At 37.1% G+C, this 17,981-nt stretch overlaps 1 protein-coding gene across 5 annotated transcripts in view; it reads left to right on the forward strand.

Annotated features, from left to right (window-relative positions):
* The window catches only part of TBC1D4 (TBC1 domain family member 4), a 176,175-nt gene extending 162,285 nt beyond the window's left edge, over positions 1-13,890 (forward strand). For all 5 annotated transcript variants that reach the window (XM_019738151.3, XM_019738153.3, XM_019738155.3 and 2 more), the window contains 5 exons: positions 649-893; positions 4,674-4,833; positions 6,111-6,280; positions 9,422-9,598; positions 11,509-13,890. In XM_019738151.3, coding sequence (XP_019593710.3) covers positions 649-893; positions 4,674-4,833; positions 6,111-6,280; positions 9,422-9,598; positions 11,509-11,742 — 986 coding nt within the window. In that variant the 3' untranslated portion in view covers positions 11,743-13,890. The remainder of the gene's footprint in view (positions 1-648; positions 894-4,673; positions 4,834-6,110; positions 6,281-9,421; positions 9,599-11,508) is intronic.
* The last annotated feature ends 4,091 nt before the right edge of the window (positions 13,891-17,981 follow it).

The raw sequence follows: 17,981 nt of genomic DNA on the forward strand, positions 1-17,981 counted from the left end.
ACACAAAAAAGGTCTACATGGCTCATGGAGGTGGTTTAAGAAACAGAGCAAAATGATAAATGAATGTAAAACAAAACAACCCCAAAAAGTCCCTCCAGCATCATATTACAAGAGAAGTAGGAATACATCTGCTTATGGACTATTAAGATTTCCTTTTAAATAATATACCTTTTATAGAATTCTGATTTCTGTTGGAGGGTGTTCTTTATGTGAACTTAGAATCTGCCTTGGTTTACAGTCAGACTAAATTATGTCTTTTCTGGATAGGTAGGTCTTTGATTTGTTGGTAGATGTTTTTTCTAGAATGAAGTACTTGTTAGCATTAAATGTTTATATTTGCTTCCCTATCATATATGTGGAGATAGGGTGGTGGTCTGCTGGCAGGTAGGACTTGGGACTTGCTAATGTGTGTGTGTGTGTGTGTGTGTGTGTGTGTGTGGGTGTGAGAGACAGAGAGAGAGAGAGAGAGAAAGAGAGAGAGAGAGAGAAAGAGAGAGAGAGACTCTTAGTTACAGGAGTACTTCCAAACAACTCACTGGTTTGGAAAACAGTGTTTGTTTATTTCTGGAAATCACTGAATTACAGTTTCACTATGGTCTCCAACGCCTCAGGACATCTCAGAAATATTTCTTTTCTTTTCCTCTACAGGAAGGACATTTCCTACTCACCCTTACTTTTCAGCACAGCTTGGGTCAGGGCAGCTGTCGCTCTTCAACCTTTTGAAAGCCTACTCATTGCTGGACAAAGAAGTGGGTTATTGTCAGGGGATCAGCTTTGTGGCTGGGGTCCTGCTTCTGCATATGAGTGAAGAGCAAGCCTTTGAAATGCTGAAATTCCTCATGTATGACCTAGGCTTCCGCAAGCAGTACAGACCTGACATGATGTCCTTACAGGTGAGGCAGTAGATCTTCACGAGGAATGAGTAAAGCTGTTACCAGAAATCTTAGCGGCAGCACTCGTCTAAATTACAGTGGATTTAAGGAAATTGGGACCCAATTGTCTGGCATCTTGGATAAATGTAGAAGCATGTTTCAGTCCACGGTTTTAGTGAGGGATATGTGAGTTTGCTAAATCTCTAAGTACATGCCATCCATGTGCAGAATAACTTTTCCATAAAGTTCCTAAAGTGAACACATGAGCAATTCAAGAAAGGTTGTGGGTACTCAGTCTCTATTGCCTAAGTCTACGTGTTACAAGGAGGAAATAGCAAGACATCTTTATTCACTTTTCCTCAACTTGTCAGTTGAAAAGAATCCTAGACCTTTTGTTCAATATCTGAAAATATAATGTCATTTACTTTGAGTGCATAAGTGGCAGATGTCTATGTCATGGCTCTTCTTGAACTTACCATATCCCCCTCTTTTTATCTTAAGGTCAGATAGGTTCTCAGAGAGGAAAACATGTTCAAAGTTGGTGGTACTGTTTCAGCCTGCTTTTCTTAGCGTGCTCTGAAGAAGCACTTGTTGAGATATTTTGGTTAAGTAGGGTATTCACTGCTGTTGTCTGTAACCTGTTTCAAACTCCCTGTTTACACATTTCTCCTCTCTAGTTTAAACTTCACTTTCTTTAGAGTATAGGTTTCTAACAGGAAGTTTAAATTTTGTTTATAGATATGATATCACAAAAACCACTACCTTGCAATGTAAAGCTTTTATTAATAGTAGTAAATATATAAAGGAAGACTTTAAAGAGAGGAATGTCAGGGGTTTCCTCCTTTGAAATGAGGTAGGCATGATACACAGTCATAATATTATGCTTTAGATAAGAAGTAAAGTATTTTTAAAAATACCGAGGGTGCCAAAAAATGTATATGCATGACTTGTATTCATCTTTTGTTATCGGTATAAATTGAGTATTACAATTTTAATACAGTTTTTTCCTTTCTTAAAATGTGTGTACATTTTTTGGCACCCTCTGTATACTCTTTTTCCTGGTTCCCAATAATCAGTTTTTTCATTTAATATTTCAGTTACCAACCCACAGCAAAAAAGAACTGTGCTTTCACTTTATGAATGTTATAGTAAATGGTATTTTCTTGAGAGGATGAATGGAGAAGGAGTGCTCCATTTTTCTTTACCCTTCAAGATGAAGTTTTTTCCTTGGGAGGTGGGGCTTTGTTCTCAATGTTGGGCTTTTGGGTGTGAGTTCATATGAAGATTGTTCAATCAAGATGCGTAAATCAGATACAGTGATTTGATTCCTAGTTGATGACTATTCATAGGTTTCTAAACATTCCACAAGTGAAAAAATCATGACTGTGGAAGGTTTTATTTTTTACTTTATGTCTAAACAGTTTCCCTGTATCTTACATCAGATAGAAAGCATTGGTGCCCTTGTAACCAATGAAATAAATCTGATTTGTAGAAATACCAGTTTGGTGGCTATCATTAGAATTTCAAAGAATGGAGAGTACCTGTGAGTAGTTGATTTTGATCTATAAATGGAAAGAGAGATACAGCTATCACTTTAAAAATGCAGCGATTTTTCAATTTAAAAATGTCTTATCAGTTTGACATTATAAAAATTCATATAAATTGGATTTAAACATTAATGTAATATGATCTGCAATTACTAGGAAATCTGTCATATCTATATTTATGAAAATGCAGATGTTTTAAAATCTTGGGTGGTAGCATTCTTATAGGCCACAAGATTAGGGGACCTTATTCTAGGAGGGTAGATCTTTTTGCTCTGTAAAGTGAGATACATACAATTCTCCACTTTCTAGAACAGAGAGTGGTTTTTATCCAATCAATATGACTTTCAAAAGTGGAAGCAGAAGTGGGGTTGGGATCCCTTGGTAGGATTTCTCATTACCTGCATGGCGTGAGCTTAGCCGTTGCAGGATCTGGGTCTCAGTTACCTTACCTGTAAAAGGAGGGGGCTGAGTTCCCTTCTATGTCTCATTATGTTTTGAGTCTCCTGTTTTCTGTGTCTAGTATAAAAGCATTATATCTTTTTATATGAAGTCTTTGATCTCTACTTTTTCCCATCTTCTTTCTGCCACCCTCTCGTCTATCTCTGCATCTCCCATCTGCTAGTTCTAGCTCTGCCATCTGAAGATTTGCCATATTATCTGTAAGGTAGAATGGAATAATTATTTATTCTTAGAAAGTGGCATTTGAATTATTAAAGTTTCTTTTGAAGAAAGACTGAATTGTGTTTTTATTTGACTTTTTCAAAAGAAATTTAATGTAAATATATACCTTGATGGAAGAAATGTTCTCCACCCCTAATTTAGAATATAGGAGAAAAGGTAAGGTCCTTTAAAAAAAAGTTAAACATTGAAAAATTGCTTCTGTATTACAACCATAACCAAACAAGAACAGGATATTTTTGACGCTATGCTTTCTTTTTATTCTGCTAATTCGACTTCTCTGATTTTCGTACTATCAAAATACTAATTCTTTTATAGATGTAGCTCAATATGTCTAATTTCTAAATTGTAAATGGCCTAAAGGAAATATATGATTTTTTAAAATATGACTTATTAAGATAATCTTATTTTAAAACTCTTATGTTTGACTGTAGCTAAGCTTCTTATTTTATAGCTACAACTTTCTATGGCTCTTTAATTCTTTCCTTTTACAGTTTGTATGGAACTTTACTTTCTACAGATATGTGTTAAAGATCAAACAAATAGTTTGCTTTATTTACAGATAGTACCTTCATTTTTAGTTTTGTGCACTGGAAGCAACATTGCTGAATTCACAATATAGCTCAATACTTTAATGTATTTTTATAGAGCTAACTATTTAAGGGTGATATTTTGATATGTTGTAATGAAAGAACTTCTGCTAGATTTTATAAAATATTATATACCTTTCACACCAAAATGTCAAGCTAATGTAACTGATCATTGAACTACTCTTTAATGTATTACTATATAAAAATATAAATTAAAACATAAGTCACTAATTTGTTTATTATTTGTTATAGCTTAACCTGTAGTTACCACAGATATAAGAGTTTAAAAGATGCTCTGTGCTGTCTTTGTAATTTTTTTTGAAATACCAGTAATCAACTCAGTAGCCACATGAAATAATTTCTTCTTTTAATACGAGGAACATCCAGACTGCACTTTTTGCTTTAATGCCCTTTGTCATGAAAAATGTGCTGCTGGAATAGCTTGGATAGTAGAAATCACATCGCAGACTTCTGGCTCCATAACATCCTAAGCTTAGCATGGTCCTAGCGCTGCAGCTTGCCTGGTGGGTCTAAGCCAGAACTCCATCACAAATCCGGTGCTGAGCCCAGCAAGTAGCATGAGGCTTTGCTTCTGAACTGAATGTGGTACAGTCTTTAGAATGGAGGCTTTTCTGGAATTGGTCTGAAATTAGAATGGACCTTGCACAGATTAAATTCCAAAAGCAATGCCTTCTTACCTAAGGAAAAATGACCATTTTCACATATGTGTGAAACCAAATCACACGTGATAGCGAAACTTGCTCAGTAGTCTGAGACGGCCTTTCCGTGACCTGCTTTTATGACCTCAGTTAAGTGAACTTGGACTTTAATATCAACTTTAATATAATAATAAAAAAAATAAAATGCAGCTTTTATTTATTGACTATATGTACATTTGTTATTAAATATTAGAGCAATAATGTTAGTATTTTATATACCCACAGATAAATGCATATTTCATTTTTCTTCTCCAAATTAAATTTTAGATTCAGATGTACCAGCTGTCCAGACTCCTCCATGACTATCACAGAGATCTCTACAATCATCTGGAAGAAAATGAAATAAGCCCCAGTCTTTATGCTGCCCCCTGGTTCCTCACATTGTTTGCCTCTCAATTTCCATTAGGATTTGTAGCCCGAGTTTTTGGTAAGAGATGCCTATGATTAAATGGAACAGTGTTGTTTACTCTAAGGATTATACTTCCAGCCGATTGTTTTACCACATGTTACACAGAATAGCAAATTGATAGTGGTATTTAATAAACGTGACTTACCCTTGGAAACTTGATATCAGAGTTCAAGAAACAAATCTCCCTAGCAGTTTGGTTTTGTTATCAGAATAGCGTTATAATGGCTGCTAAATCCTTTTCTTCTAATTTAGTAAAGAATAGAGTTTCTCAGGAAAGGGTAAGATGCTTGAGCAAGAAGAATGACCACATTTGGAATAACTGTTTCACAGTCTTTTTAAAGACTCCCTGTTGTTTATTATTGATTACAGAATGGCATAGATTGAGAGAAACTTTTATACAAAAGTATTTGGTACTTTTCAAAACTACCATGTTTCCCTGAAAATAAGACCTAACCAGACAATCAGTTCTAATGCATCTTTTGGAGCAAAAATTAATATAAGACCTGGCATTATATTATATTATTTTATTTTATATTATATTATATTATATTATATTATATTATATTATATTATTAGATCGGTCTTATTTTAAAGTAAAACTGAGTCTTATATTAATTTTTTGCCTCAAAAGACACATTACAGCTGATTGTCCGGCTAGGTCTTATTTTCAGGGAAACAGGGTAGTGCACGTTTCTATTTGTTAGGAACCAGAGTTCAAAGTTAGGGTAGCTTTTCTTTTCCTCTTTCCCATCTGATTTAGATTACTTAATCGTTTTGATTTTTCTTTTAAAGTTTTTTTTATTTTTTTTAATGTCCTCTTTTATAGATTTAATTACATAGTAACCAGTTCATTTGCTTTTTTTTATTATGGTGATGTAGTTTAAATAGTACTAATTGGTTATGTTTATTTGTGTATTCGCCTTGTGAAAAATTTAAGTGTTAGTTGGATAACTGTCTTTGAGATTTACCTAGCCTCTGTTAAATTTGTTCACTAAAAATTATAAATACAGAAACAAACAGGTATATAATTTATCCTTTTTTTTTACCCTGACCTTATCAGAGATTCTTAAATAAGTAAAAAGAATAAACATCTGTTTGTTTCAGTCATATTATTTTTTTAAATCTAGGTGAATTTTGACCAGTGTTCTTTTGCAAATTATTCAGTGATTCCATTGCAGTAATTGAAAACAACAGTTACAACAAAAACACACAAAAATACTATTAGCACAAAAAGCATGCTATTTATAATAGTGGATGCATAATTTTGATCATGAAAACTATATCTCTTTTTTCAGATATTATTTTTCTTCAGGGAACTGAAGTTATATTTAAGGTTGCTCTCAGCCTACTGAGCAGCCAAGAGACACTTATAATGGAATGTGAAAACTTTGAAAATATCGTTGAATTTCTTAAAAGCACACTACCTGATATGAATACATCTGAAATGGAAAAAATTATCACCCAGGTATGATTTAAATGTTTGTAATAATATATAAGACAACACAATTTCTGCTACTCATATATTAAATGTTTTAGCATGAAGAGGTAGTTTTGCTTCACAGGTTTTTTTTTTTTTTTAATTCGGTCAGATATATTTCGTTTAGAAATGAGACTATTGTGAAATTTCTATATTGTGACATTGTCTAGGTGGTTGTGCACAGGAAAAGTGGTTCATTGCTACGTAATGAGTTTTTAACGAATCTTTTAATTCAGACCAATGGTAAGGCTGAATATAGAATTGAGAGTATTAGGAAGACCTAATAAATAAAAAAATGAGAAATACTTGCCTTTGTAATATTGTCAATTCTGTTTAAAAATACCAAGGGTGCCAAAAAGATGTATACCAGTGGACACTTTGGTCAGCGTTACTTAAGTAATAGTTTGCTCTTATCAGAAGTGTCTGGATGCTGATGGTAACCGCTTTGAGCACCACTTATAATTGCAGAAGTCAAATGTGACTTGTATTCATCTTTTTTATCAGTATATATTGAGTATTACAATTTTAATACAGTTTTCCTTTCTTATACATTTTTTGGCACCCTCTGTATATGAGGACATGTGGCAAGAGCATAGGCTTTGGAATTAGACAATACTGGATTTGCATCATCTTGTAGCTCTTTTATTAGCTGTTTGGCTTGCACACATCAGTGTAACCTTCTGAACTCTAGTATTCTCACCTCCCAAGTGGGACAGTACTGATCCGAGGGTTTTTGTGAGGCTTAAATGATGAGACTTGTGTCAACCTGGGTCCCTTGCAGAAATGGGGTCTACCTTCAGTGGTTCAAATGAGGATACATTTACAGAGGTGTGGGCAGAGTTAAAGGAAACAAACATGCATATCCAGATGCCCAGCAGCTAGTAACAGAGAGAAGCTGCTCTTACTCATGGTGCTGAGGGGACAGGGGAAGATATAATAGTGTCACCAGGCCCAGCAAGTTGCAGGGACTATGGAGGCAGGATCTCTGGAGGTTGTTGGTGAGCCAGGCAGTGAAGGAGCAAGGAACACATACCTAACCAATTTTTCTCCTGCTGGCCGCTCCCACTGGCCATACCCAACGAGAAGCAAGCAGGAAAGGAAGTGTAGAGAAGTGCAGGGAACCCAGGTCTGCCTCCCAGGGTCCAGCAGAATGGATGAGGGCAGAGAAGCAAATGACTAATCCGTACACAATATATCTAGTCCCTGCTCTTCATAGGGACTAGGTAAGTAGTAATTATATATTGATATTGTTCAGATGACATGAACAAGCTTAAGACCAGATTTGTGAATGAGGCTGTCATCCTTTATGAGTATTGATAAAGTTCGCTACTTTTCTAGAGGCAGAAAAGGGAGAGTTTAGAGCAAGAGAAAGGGAGTATCTTGTTCTGGTACCCTGCTACCTACGATCTGTGTGACAGTGGGAAAGTTACAACCTCTCTGAATCTCAACTTCCTCCCATACAAAGTGGGAATAACAGTAATGATTCTATTAATGTTTCATATTGTTTTTAGGAGCAAATGTAACCAATTAGGTTGAAGAGTTTCGTACACTATAATTCACACTATTACATAAACTCATTGTATCATTACATGGAAAATTTTCTTTCCATTACCCAGAGTAAAATCACAAGCAGATTATTCTGTAAATATCTATGAACAGTTTTTATTTGTTAAAATGTTCTATAAGCTGAAAATATAGCTTTTATTTACATATTTACTTGTTTATTTATTACTTCTTTAGAAATATCTTTTTGGACTGGCAAGTAGTCAGAGATTGCACTTTTAGAGAGGCGTGATTTGAAATCAGATCTCCTCTCTCTAAAATTAATAAGGGAATTGCCTGGCTTTGGAGATTATTATTAAGATGAATGGACATAATTTATAGACAGGTAGATTTGGACTTGATATTATAGAGACATTTTTAACAATTAGTTGATTAACCATGGAATGAACTGCTGATATTAAAGGAGACTGTGGTGAGCTTCACTTATAGTCACTGTAAAAAATGCAAATAATGCAGAAAAGCACAAAGAAGAAAAGAGAAGTAACTGCAAATATAACACCTTGAGATACAAAACTGTTTAAACTTCCTTTACAATTTTCTCTTTGCTTATATACACATATAAATATGGGTATAGTTTTATATAAGTAAAGCATACTATACATACTATTGTATAACTTAGATTTTTGTTATTTATTAAAATATGTGGTATTAGACATTCTTTCATACCAGGAAATATAGATCTGTGCCGTCATTTTCAATTGTTGTATAGTAGTCCATTATGTCCGTATCCACTAGTAGAGAAAAAGTGATGCTTGTGCAAGAGGGGTAACCAGGTTGTCTAGAATTCTCACTGAAATTCTAAGAATTGAGGTCTCTACTGGTAGTAGGATAAGTTAATAAGTCAGATTCTTCATGGTTTCTTTTCACAATGTTAGTGTAGACACCATTGCTTAAATGGCAGCTGCTGCCTCACGTCCCCTTGCAAGTTTAGACTAAGGAGCGGTCACCTATCCTCTAACTGCTAAGTAAACTGTCTTCCTATTTGGTGGTCATATGGGAGAGAAGAGGCATCCCCAACTAAAGCCTACAGCTCTGCGAGCGCTTAAGGTATGCAATTGTGCAAATGCTCTGTGTGACACAATATGTAAGGGACTCCTAAGAGGCTCACATGGGTTAGCAAATGGATGAAAATATTTAGTATGAGACCTTTCTTCCCCATTCACAAATCACTAAAAAGGCTTTGGGTCCCATTATAACAGAAATAGTCTATGCAATTTTGCTTACGAATCAGCAAAGATGATCTCTAACCTAGATAAGAGTTACTCAGTAATGGATATTGTTTATCTGGTATGCTACATTTTGGGATTATGTATATTTTGGTTGCAAAATGTCTTTGAACATTAACTTATTCTAGTATCTTGGTGTTATTGTGAGAATGTTTCAACTGTGTAGAAATAATCTGTTTATCCTTATATTGATAGTCACGCTAGGTAGTCTTCCTTTTGGTATGTCATATTATTCCTAATTAATAAGTATTGGGAATCCCTGTGAAGTACATCGCATACATGGACTGTATCTTGGTGTATGTACCAAACGTCAGTCTAACCCCTGGCGTTTTCACGGCAGGTTTTTGAGATGGATATTTCAAAACAGTTACACGCCTATGAGGTGGAATATCACGTGCTGCAGGATGAGCTTCAGGAATCTTCATATGCTTGCGAGGACAGTGAACCTGTGGAGAAGCTGGAGAGGGCCAACAACCAACTCAAAAGACAAAACATGGACCTCCTTGAAAAATTACAGGTAATGAAGATTGACCAAAACAGCACTCAGATGCCTCCTGCCTACACAGAACTATACCAGGAATGATAGAAATGTGACAAGGGTTGAACGGTTGTGACGATGGGCCCATGTGTCAGGCTATGTCCAAGTGCTGTGGGGATACCAATGCACATATCAATTTAAATATCACTTGGGAAAGGAAATGTACACTCACAGAGACGTTAAATGGCGGTTCAAAGCAGAATCTGGTTAAGTACCGATTGGGTATTGCACACATTTGGTTAAATTCAAGGGAGGAGGGGTTACATCTGGGACACTGGGACCAGTCTGGGAGACTTGGGGCTTGAGCCAACTCTGAAGAGTTGGTGGAAGAAATGAATGAGGTGCTGTGGGGAAGAGGGGGTTTAGTGTAAATAAGGAGGATGGGGCAGAACAGCAAAGTAAGCTTGGCATCAGTTTAAGATTTATGTTGGGGAGAGATGGGATAAGTATAAGGCAGAATTGTAGATAACTTTCTGTGTGAAGCAGAAGACCATGTCTTTAATACTGTTGAGAGGGAAATCTCTCAAAGTTTTTGAGCAATATTTTAGAAAGACCAATCTGGAAACTTAGATGAGAACAGATTAGAATAAGGAGAGAAGGTAGGGAGACCAGCTAGAAATCATTTGCATAAGTCTGATTGGGGAATGATTATAATTGGCTAGAATAAAATTCACATAAATGGAAAGAAAAGGAGACATATTTGAGAGAATTGAATGAAAACATATAATACGTAACCCCTGACATCAAGGAGTTTACAATTACTAGGGAATATAAAATGCTCTGTATTTATTTATAAATAAATGCACATTGACAAATGCAGTAAGCAGTTTAGTAGAAATTAACATTCTGCATCTGCAAATTGTATGATGTGTGCTGTGTATTCAAGCCCTGAGCGGGGGGCTTAAAAATGTTCAATGGTGGGGGAGGTTAGAAGGTGAACCTTTTTGGGGGGCGGGGGAGATTTCCGAGTTAGAGCCTCAGTGCCTAATGGCTCCTTGACTTCGGCTTAGCCCCCACTTTCCAATGCTGCACCTGTTCCCAACATAGAAAACACTACAGTTTGCTTCTATGTGGTGAGTCCTCTGGACCAGGTAGGAGAGAAAGAGCTCAGAAATGAGGGAGCTCATTTGGGGAGTAATTGCTCTCCAAGAACAGGGTCTCTTAACTTCTTTCACTTCATCTTACATTAGCTCTGGCCCATAGAAAATTGTATGCCTTTTCCTATTCAAAAAAAGAGCCAGTGTTGTCTGTTTTCAAAAAGAAAAATAAACGGCTGGGATATTGTTCATTGTTACGTGGATATTTCAGTGGTGATAAACTGAGGACTTCCTTATGCGGGAAAGTGGCTTTGCACCTGCTTTGTACTATAATTTTTATTAATGGTTCCAAACTGTTTCATTGACAGTTCAACGTTACCACCACGTCTGGGTTCCCAGGTTACATGGGCACCCTGACACCCATAAAAACTTACAGGACCCTAAGTATGTGTTTAGGAAACCCTGCCGGTCCAGTCAGAGAGTAAAAAGCCTCTTTCAGCAGGCTAAGCCATTGTCCAGAATCTCCCATTTCTTCATGTCAGATCCCACTCACTCCAGGGGAACCCCAGTGTGGGGAAGGAGGCTTCTCACCACCTCGGCATCATGACTTAACATGACCTTGTTGGTGTATTCAGTGAAATGAGATGTATTGTGTCAGTGCCATAGTTATATTTTCGAGAAATCTATAAATCTCCATGGAAGGTTTCAGAGTATTTGCTTCCCACACTATTTTATTAAGTCAGATGATATGATTGGTTAACACATGTAAGTTCTGGCTGCTGCTACAATGAAGAACCAGAGTCTTCAAATATTTGATTTGGGGGATTTTTTTTTTTTCTTCCCCTCTAACAGATAGCTCATGCTAAAATCCAGACCTTGGAATCCAATCTGGAAAATCTTTTGACCCGAGAGACCAAAATGAAGTCTTTAGTCCGGACCCTGGAGCAGGAGAAAATGGCTTATCAAAAGACGGTGGAGCAAATCCGGAAGCTGCTGCCCGCGGATGCTCTGGCCAATTGCGACTCCCTGCTGAGAGACCTGGACAGTAACGCTAACAACAAAGCCAAGACAGGAAACAAGCCATAGGTGACACAGAGCCATCCTGGCAGCACGTGCCCTGAGAAGGCTCCGGAAAGCCAGAGCGGCCCGCTGGCCCCAGCCCGGGACCCCCGGACCCCCGTGCTGGCTGGCGGATGCGAACCGCCCGAGTCCCAGCCCGAGGGCCTTGCTCTCCTTAGTTTGCCCATCCGAAGCCATTGTATATAGGTAGACTGGTTTTTCTTCTTGTTGTTGACTGTGTACATATATACATACAATGGACATAAGGAATTCATGCTTTCGGATCAAAGGAGTAGATGTATATTTAGAGCAATTTTTTTTGTTGTTGTATTTTTTTAAATCAAAACTTCATGAAATCCACGCCAAAGGGAAGCTAACGTGAAATCCCCCTTGGTCACATGTGAAATCATTTTGTCTTTGTAGTGAAACAGACCTAGAGCCTCTTTGCCTGTTGAAATACACTTGAAAAAAATGAATGTATTTTTTTCTCCAAAGAACAGTATGTTTCACTCAGTGGTGAGGAGGTGGAAACATTTGTGTAACGTTACGTGTATCTGTCTTAAAAAGTACTGATACTGTATGTATCTGGAAAATGACTGATTGCCAGTCATGCTACTATGTTTTTTTCCAGGAAAATGGGGGCCTTCCTCCGCCCCCGGCCTGTTTTGTACCAACAGCATGTAATGCCTACATGCATTTTGAGTCTGGTTAGGCATTTCTTTAGACATGCTTACAGAGAAGGCAAGATGCTGTGGTGAGTCTGCCCATCCAGGTCAAGGTGAGAGAATGTTCTTAATTTTCTTGCAAATTAGACCTGTATTGTAACTCAAAGTAAAAATATCAGGTCTTGGAATTTTAAGTTAGTACTTAAGTTGTCTAGATCAGCTTTTCCCCTTTTTTATTAAAATTACTCCTACAGTTGTAAACAGACTCCCCTTTTCTTGGTGCCAGAGTTGGTGACAAAGATTTGCTATTTTCTTACCAAAATGTGGGAGCTCTTAGTTTTGTTCTCTCTATATTAAATGAAGGATAAGAAAATATAATTATGATTGGTTTTCTAAAGATGATATTCTGTGTTCAGGTAGTTTTAAAAAAATTACTATTATTATTATTTTGGCCAATCATTAAACTATAGCCAGCTTGTAATCATCTTCCCCTTCCATGTGAAAACTTATGAGAACTGTGAAATGTTTAAAGCAAACTATTGAAATCCTTTGGAAGGGCAGAAGAGAGTGGCACCAAGCCCTTCTGAAACCTGCAGTTCTGCATTTGGATGCCTGACTTTCTCAGCCACAGAGAACTTATTAGAGGACATTCTCGCATGCTCGGTGTGCGGAAGGGAAGTAATTTTCAAAGTGCACATGAAATTCTCCATTTCAGAGATGATTCTGTGAGAGTGTCTCTGAAAGTTGAGCAGCATTTTTGCCTTTCCAAACTATATTTATCATTACTGCTTTCGCAGTACTTATATTATTACAGATGGATTATCTGGGATACTTTTCTTCAAAGGGAGCTTGTTATATACACAAGCTGCAGTGTGTTACAGAGTAGAGGAGTAAAGCTCTAACGGTTTCGGAAAACCTCAATGAGCAGGTGATATGTGTCTGGTACCTTCCTCCACACTGTTACTCAGTGTTAATGTAATGACTCTTGTTACAAATCAGCATGCCTTCTAATCCAGGCAGTTTTTAAAAGGAAATAAAGTCTTAGTAAAGTTAATGTAATTTCTAGGTTCTAGAAAATGCTGATTCTAGGTACCTCATTTACTTGGGGCCACCAACTGATTTGTTGCTTGGATTTCCCCCAAATTTCTCTATAAGGGATATGACAAATATCATCTGGGTACTGTTTTCATCAGGTGATGAAAACTACCTGATGTGTATGATACACAGGTGGTAGCCAAGGAATCTTCAAGTTGGGAAAAGAAACTTTTCCTTTCAGTTGTTCAGTTTGAAGTAAGTTTTATTCTGGATGCTCAAAATCAACATTATGAATTGCATTACGGTGTTCAGAGATTGAGGTGTCTCGGATACAACATTTGTTTTGAAAATGAACTTTCTTTTCTTTTGTGATTTTTTAAAAAAATGTTGCATTGATTATGCTTCATGCATCGTTACATCTTCATCTGATATATGTAATGTCTAGTTCGTTTCCAATAAATACATTGCTACAGTTTCCTTGACTTACGGGTTTTACTTTTGGTTGTAATAGGAAAGAAAAAACTTTTGGTTAGAGCCTTACAAAATCTGCATGGGTTGGATTGTTGCTACTTAAAACTGGTTCACTGGTAATTCTTTTTAATAGAATCAGAGACACTGAAGACAATTTTTAGAAACATTTATGAAAGAGCATTTTTGGTTACTAATTTTCAACCTCTTTCCCAAGCCAATGGAGCTTTTGGCTGATGAATCTAAAAAGAAAAAGACGACACTGACCAATTTGCATTCCACCACTTTTGGTTTCTGTGCCCTCTCGTAGATAGCAAAGGAGTGAAAGACAATAAGAAAATACATTTTTAAATTGGGTTAGCTTCTGAATAAGAGTTAGGCACTTATTGGTGGATAGGATGTGAATGTGTTTACATACGATACATACCTTAATATTCTTGTGTGTTTGTAATCCAATAAAAGGACACTATTTTTTTGCTAACTTTAGTACTAAGTATTTTGCATTACATGTAGTAGTTAAACTTTTAGTGTCAGTGTGGGATTACGTAGTATGGTCTGTTAATATCCATGTTACTTCTCACCATTTCACCATTTGTTTCATTGTGCTAGATTAAGAATAGGAAATCTGTCATCTGGTATTTAGTCCTCTATCACACTGTGTCACTCTTATTAGCTGTGATATATTGAGAAAAACACTGGATTTAAGACAGGAAGTCTTAGATCTGAGTCTGGTTCTACCACTCTTATTTATTCATTCAACAAACAGTTTTGTAAGCCAAGCTATACGCCAAGTGTTCAGAGGTGGAGGAGATGTAGTCCTTGTTCTCAATGAGCTTGCGGTCTAGTGGCAAGAGGATAATTAGAAAACAGAAGAGTGTATACTATAACAGGTATGCAAAGTGGGGAAGTGATGCTTGACCTGAGCCTAGAAGAGCCAGTTGAAGTTGAGCAGATTGTATTAAACAATAGATGAATGAGAGAGGGTGGTATGTATCTGAAATCATAACTAACTCATTCCTTAATCCTGAAGTGTAGTTAGTGTCCCCATGGGGGAGTGATAGGAGATGAGTTTCCTGACAAACAAGGACTGTATCATGAAGGTATTAAGTAGACTTCGTGAAGGAGTTTGAACTCTACCTAGAGAGAAATGGCGGCCATTAATAGGCCAGTACCCTGGAGAGAGATATGATCAGATTTGCGCTGACCTGTTTTATACATTTGGACAGAAACTAGGGAAAATGAGAGACTGCAGTTAGGTAAAAGCAATCAAAATCTTGGCCTCCAAAAAGGTAACAGCCTGAGCTAGGGCAGTGGTCTTTGGGAAAGTAAGTCAGCCTAGACTTCTCTCTGATATCATTAGTCACTGGAACTTGCTAGTTTTGTCTGCCAAATATTTGTCTATCTCCTCTCATCGCTACTGCAGATACCTTAGTTCATGTCCTTGCTCTTGGTTTTTGCCCACTTGGTTTTTGTTTTGCTGAGCAAGAAACGCAAGCAGAAAATGAGGTTGAATGTCTCTGTTGCAAAGAGGAGATGGAGGTAGGACAGAGAGGAAACCAGCTGGAAGCATAGGAAAAAAGCAATAGCAGAGCTATTGAGTGGGGATTTTTGGAGTGAAATGCTGGTTGCTCTAATAGCCTAGTCTCCCTTCTATCTCCCCATAACGTTTAATACAATGTCAATTTCTTGGTGTTCCACATTGTGAACCAGATTTGCTTTGAAGTGAACCCTACTTCAAGGTGAGTGCATCACCAAAGGGCATGCCAACGGGAGCCTACCCAAATACGGGTTATCACCTCTTTCCTGGACTGCTCCCCACCTTAGGCAGAGGGATCTTCCTAAAACATAAAACTCACCAAGTTTATCATCAGCTTAAAACCCGTCCAGGGTTCTTCTTTCCTCCCAAGATCAGCCAATCTTTAAGATGACGCATTTGGTCTTGCATGAGCATGTCCCTGATAACCTGTTCAGTTTGGTCTCCTGCCTAAGGCCCTGTCTTGTTCTCTGCACTATAGTTAAATGGTTAAACTCCATCTTGTTTCCTGAACCAGCCATCCTTTTGTCCTGCACTGGCTGCATCCTCCCGGAAGGTCTGGGAGGCTCCTTCTTCCTGCGCTTCCTCCTTCCGAACCCCCTTAGGTCTGGTTGTGGACTAACTGGTCACCTCCACTGCAGCCCAGGGAGCAGTGTCACGGCACTGATCACCTAGGGAGACCACTGAATGTAACAAACTTTGCAGGACCCCAGAAAGGATTATACATATTAAAAAAAACAACAACAACAAAAACAAAGAAAAAAGCTAACTTCTTAATTACCCTGCTTTAAAAAACATGTCAATGGATTTTAGGTAAATTGTGAGGCAGGTGTAATTTTATTTATCATTTTATGTTTCCTGAGGGCCTAGTTTGGGTCAGGTATTTTGCTAGATATTGGGACCTTAAAAATGTCTCTCTCAGAAGAACTAACTTCGAGTCAGTTCTTATCCAACAAATTCACAGATTTTATGAAAATAAACAACTGACACTTTGTAAATTGTGAAAGGACTCAATGTTTTGTCTTTTGTCACAAATATATGTTATATGCTATGTGCTACATATAATTTATATTATATACAGTATATTACATTCTACCTTAAATATGTTACAATACGTTCGATGGAGATGATAGAGCTATCACATTGTGTAATTCAAGAACATTATTTACAATATTATAATGTGGATGGTACTTCCTAGATCTGTGTATATAGCAGTTGACAAAATATATTACATATTAAATAGTATACATATTATACTGAGAACTTAGACCATGTATCCCACACAGTTCATAGTGTATATTAACATGATTTTACTATTCCATTTTCCTCAATGGCATAATTTTACTATTCTAGTAGATTTTTACCAAACAACAAAAATACTAACTGAGAATAATAATGATCATTATTGATAACTTACTGTAGTAATTCATTTTTATGCATTATCTCACTTAATGTTTGTAATATTTTTGTGAAGTAAAATATACATTATCCTTATTTTATAAATGAGGAAAATAATATTACACAGTAAGTGGTGACATTGGGACTCAAATACTGCATATTTTGCCTGCAGAATTTGTCCTTTCAATGCTTTTGTCATGCAACTGCAGACATTCTACGGTCAGCAAGCTGTTCCCAGGTTTATATATATATATTGCATCATCTCCAAGTCGCAGAAAGTCTTTCAATGTGGTTTCTTTTGCATTTGTTCAAGTTAAGAATGCTTCTCATATTGGTTTTACTGAGGAAAGCAATTTAGGAATGAGTCAGGAAGGAAAGAATGTTTAAAGACTTGGGGGGATCAGAAATGTGGGGGATGCCTAAGAGGGGAAGAGAGGAGAAGAAAGCAAAGTCTGACCAGAATTCTTCAGGTCTCTGATGACCCATAACGTACAAAAGTTTTGATGAAGAGAGCCCTAAGTACAGCTAGAGAGTGACTGCAAACTCCTATGAATTACTGCATTCCCATCTCTAAACCAATGTACATCGTGTAGCAATTATATTTTCTCTGGAGCCTGGGCACAATAAATTAGGAAAATACCAATTTTCATTCAAGTAGATTTCTATTAAAGGCTAAGGAGACTCCTGCATAGAAATTAGTGTTACCCAAGTGCCATCCCCACCCAAAAGTCCATATGGTGGTCCAACCTCGGAGTTTGGGGGAAGTAAAAAAGAGGACATGTCTTCAGGTTCTCCAGCTCTGCTCCTCACCTCTTTCTCCAGCCTCACACTCTGTTTCTGACTAAAAGAGATGATCGTTGTAGGAAGGAGCCAGAGCTATAGTATTTTGTTCTCACAGGCTTATGGAGGGAGGAGACATGAAATGTAGAGACATTCTGAGTACATCCATTCAAGATGGATGATAACTCAGGTCTATCTGTTATGATTCCAGATGTTTGTGTGTGACTAAAAGAAAACCATGTGATTGGACTAAATTTGAATTTATTTAGGGATTCATAAGGACATGCAAGGTGTACGGTAGAAAACAAATTTTGCTTTACTTGGAGAAACAATGTGGAGAAAGGAAGGACCAACAAGTTAGAATGAGGGATTTCTGAGATCATGTC

Source organism: Rhinolophus sinicus, chromosome 16, assembly GCF_057876585.1.
Source record: "Rhinolophus sinicus isolate RSI-liver-muscle chromosome 16, RSI-T2T, whole genome shotgun sequence".
Taxonomy (NCBI): Eukaryota; Metazoa; Chordata; class Mammalia; order Chiroptera; family Rhinolophidae; genus Rhinolophus; species Rhinolophus sinicus.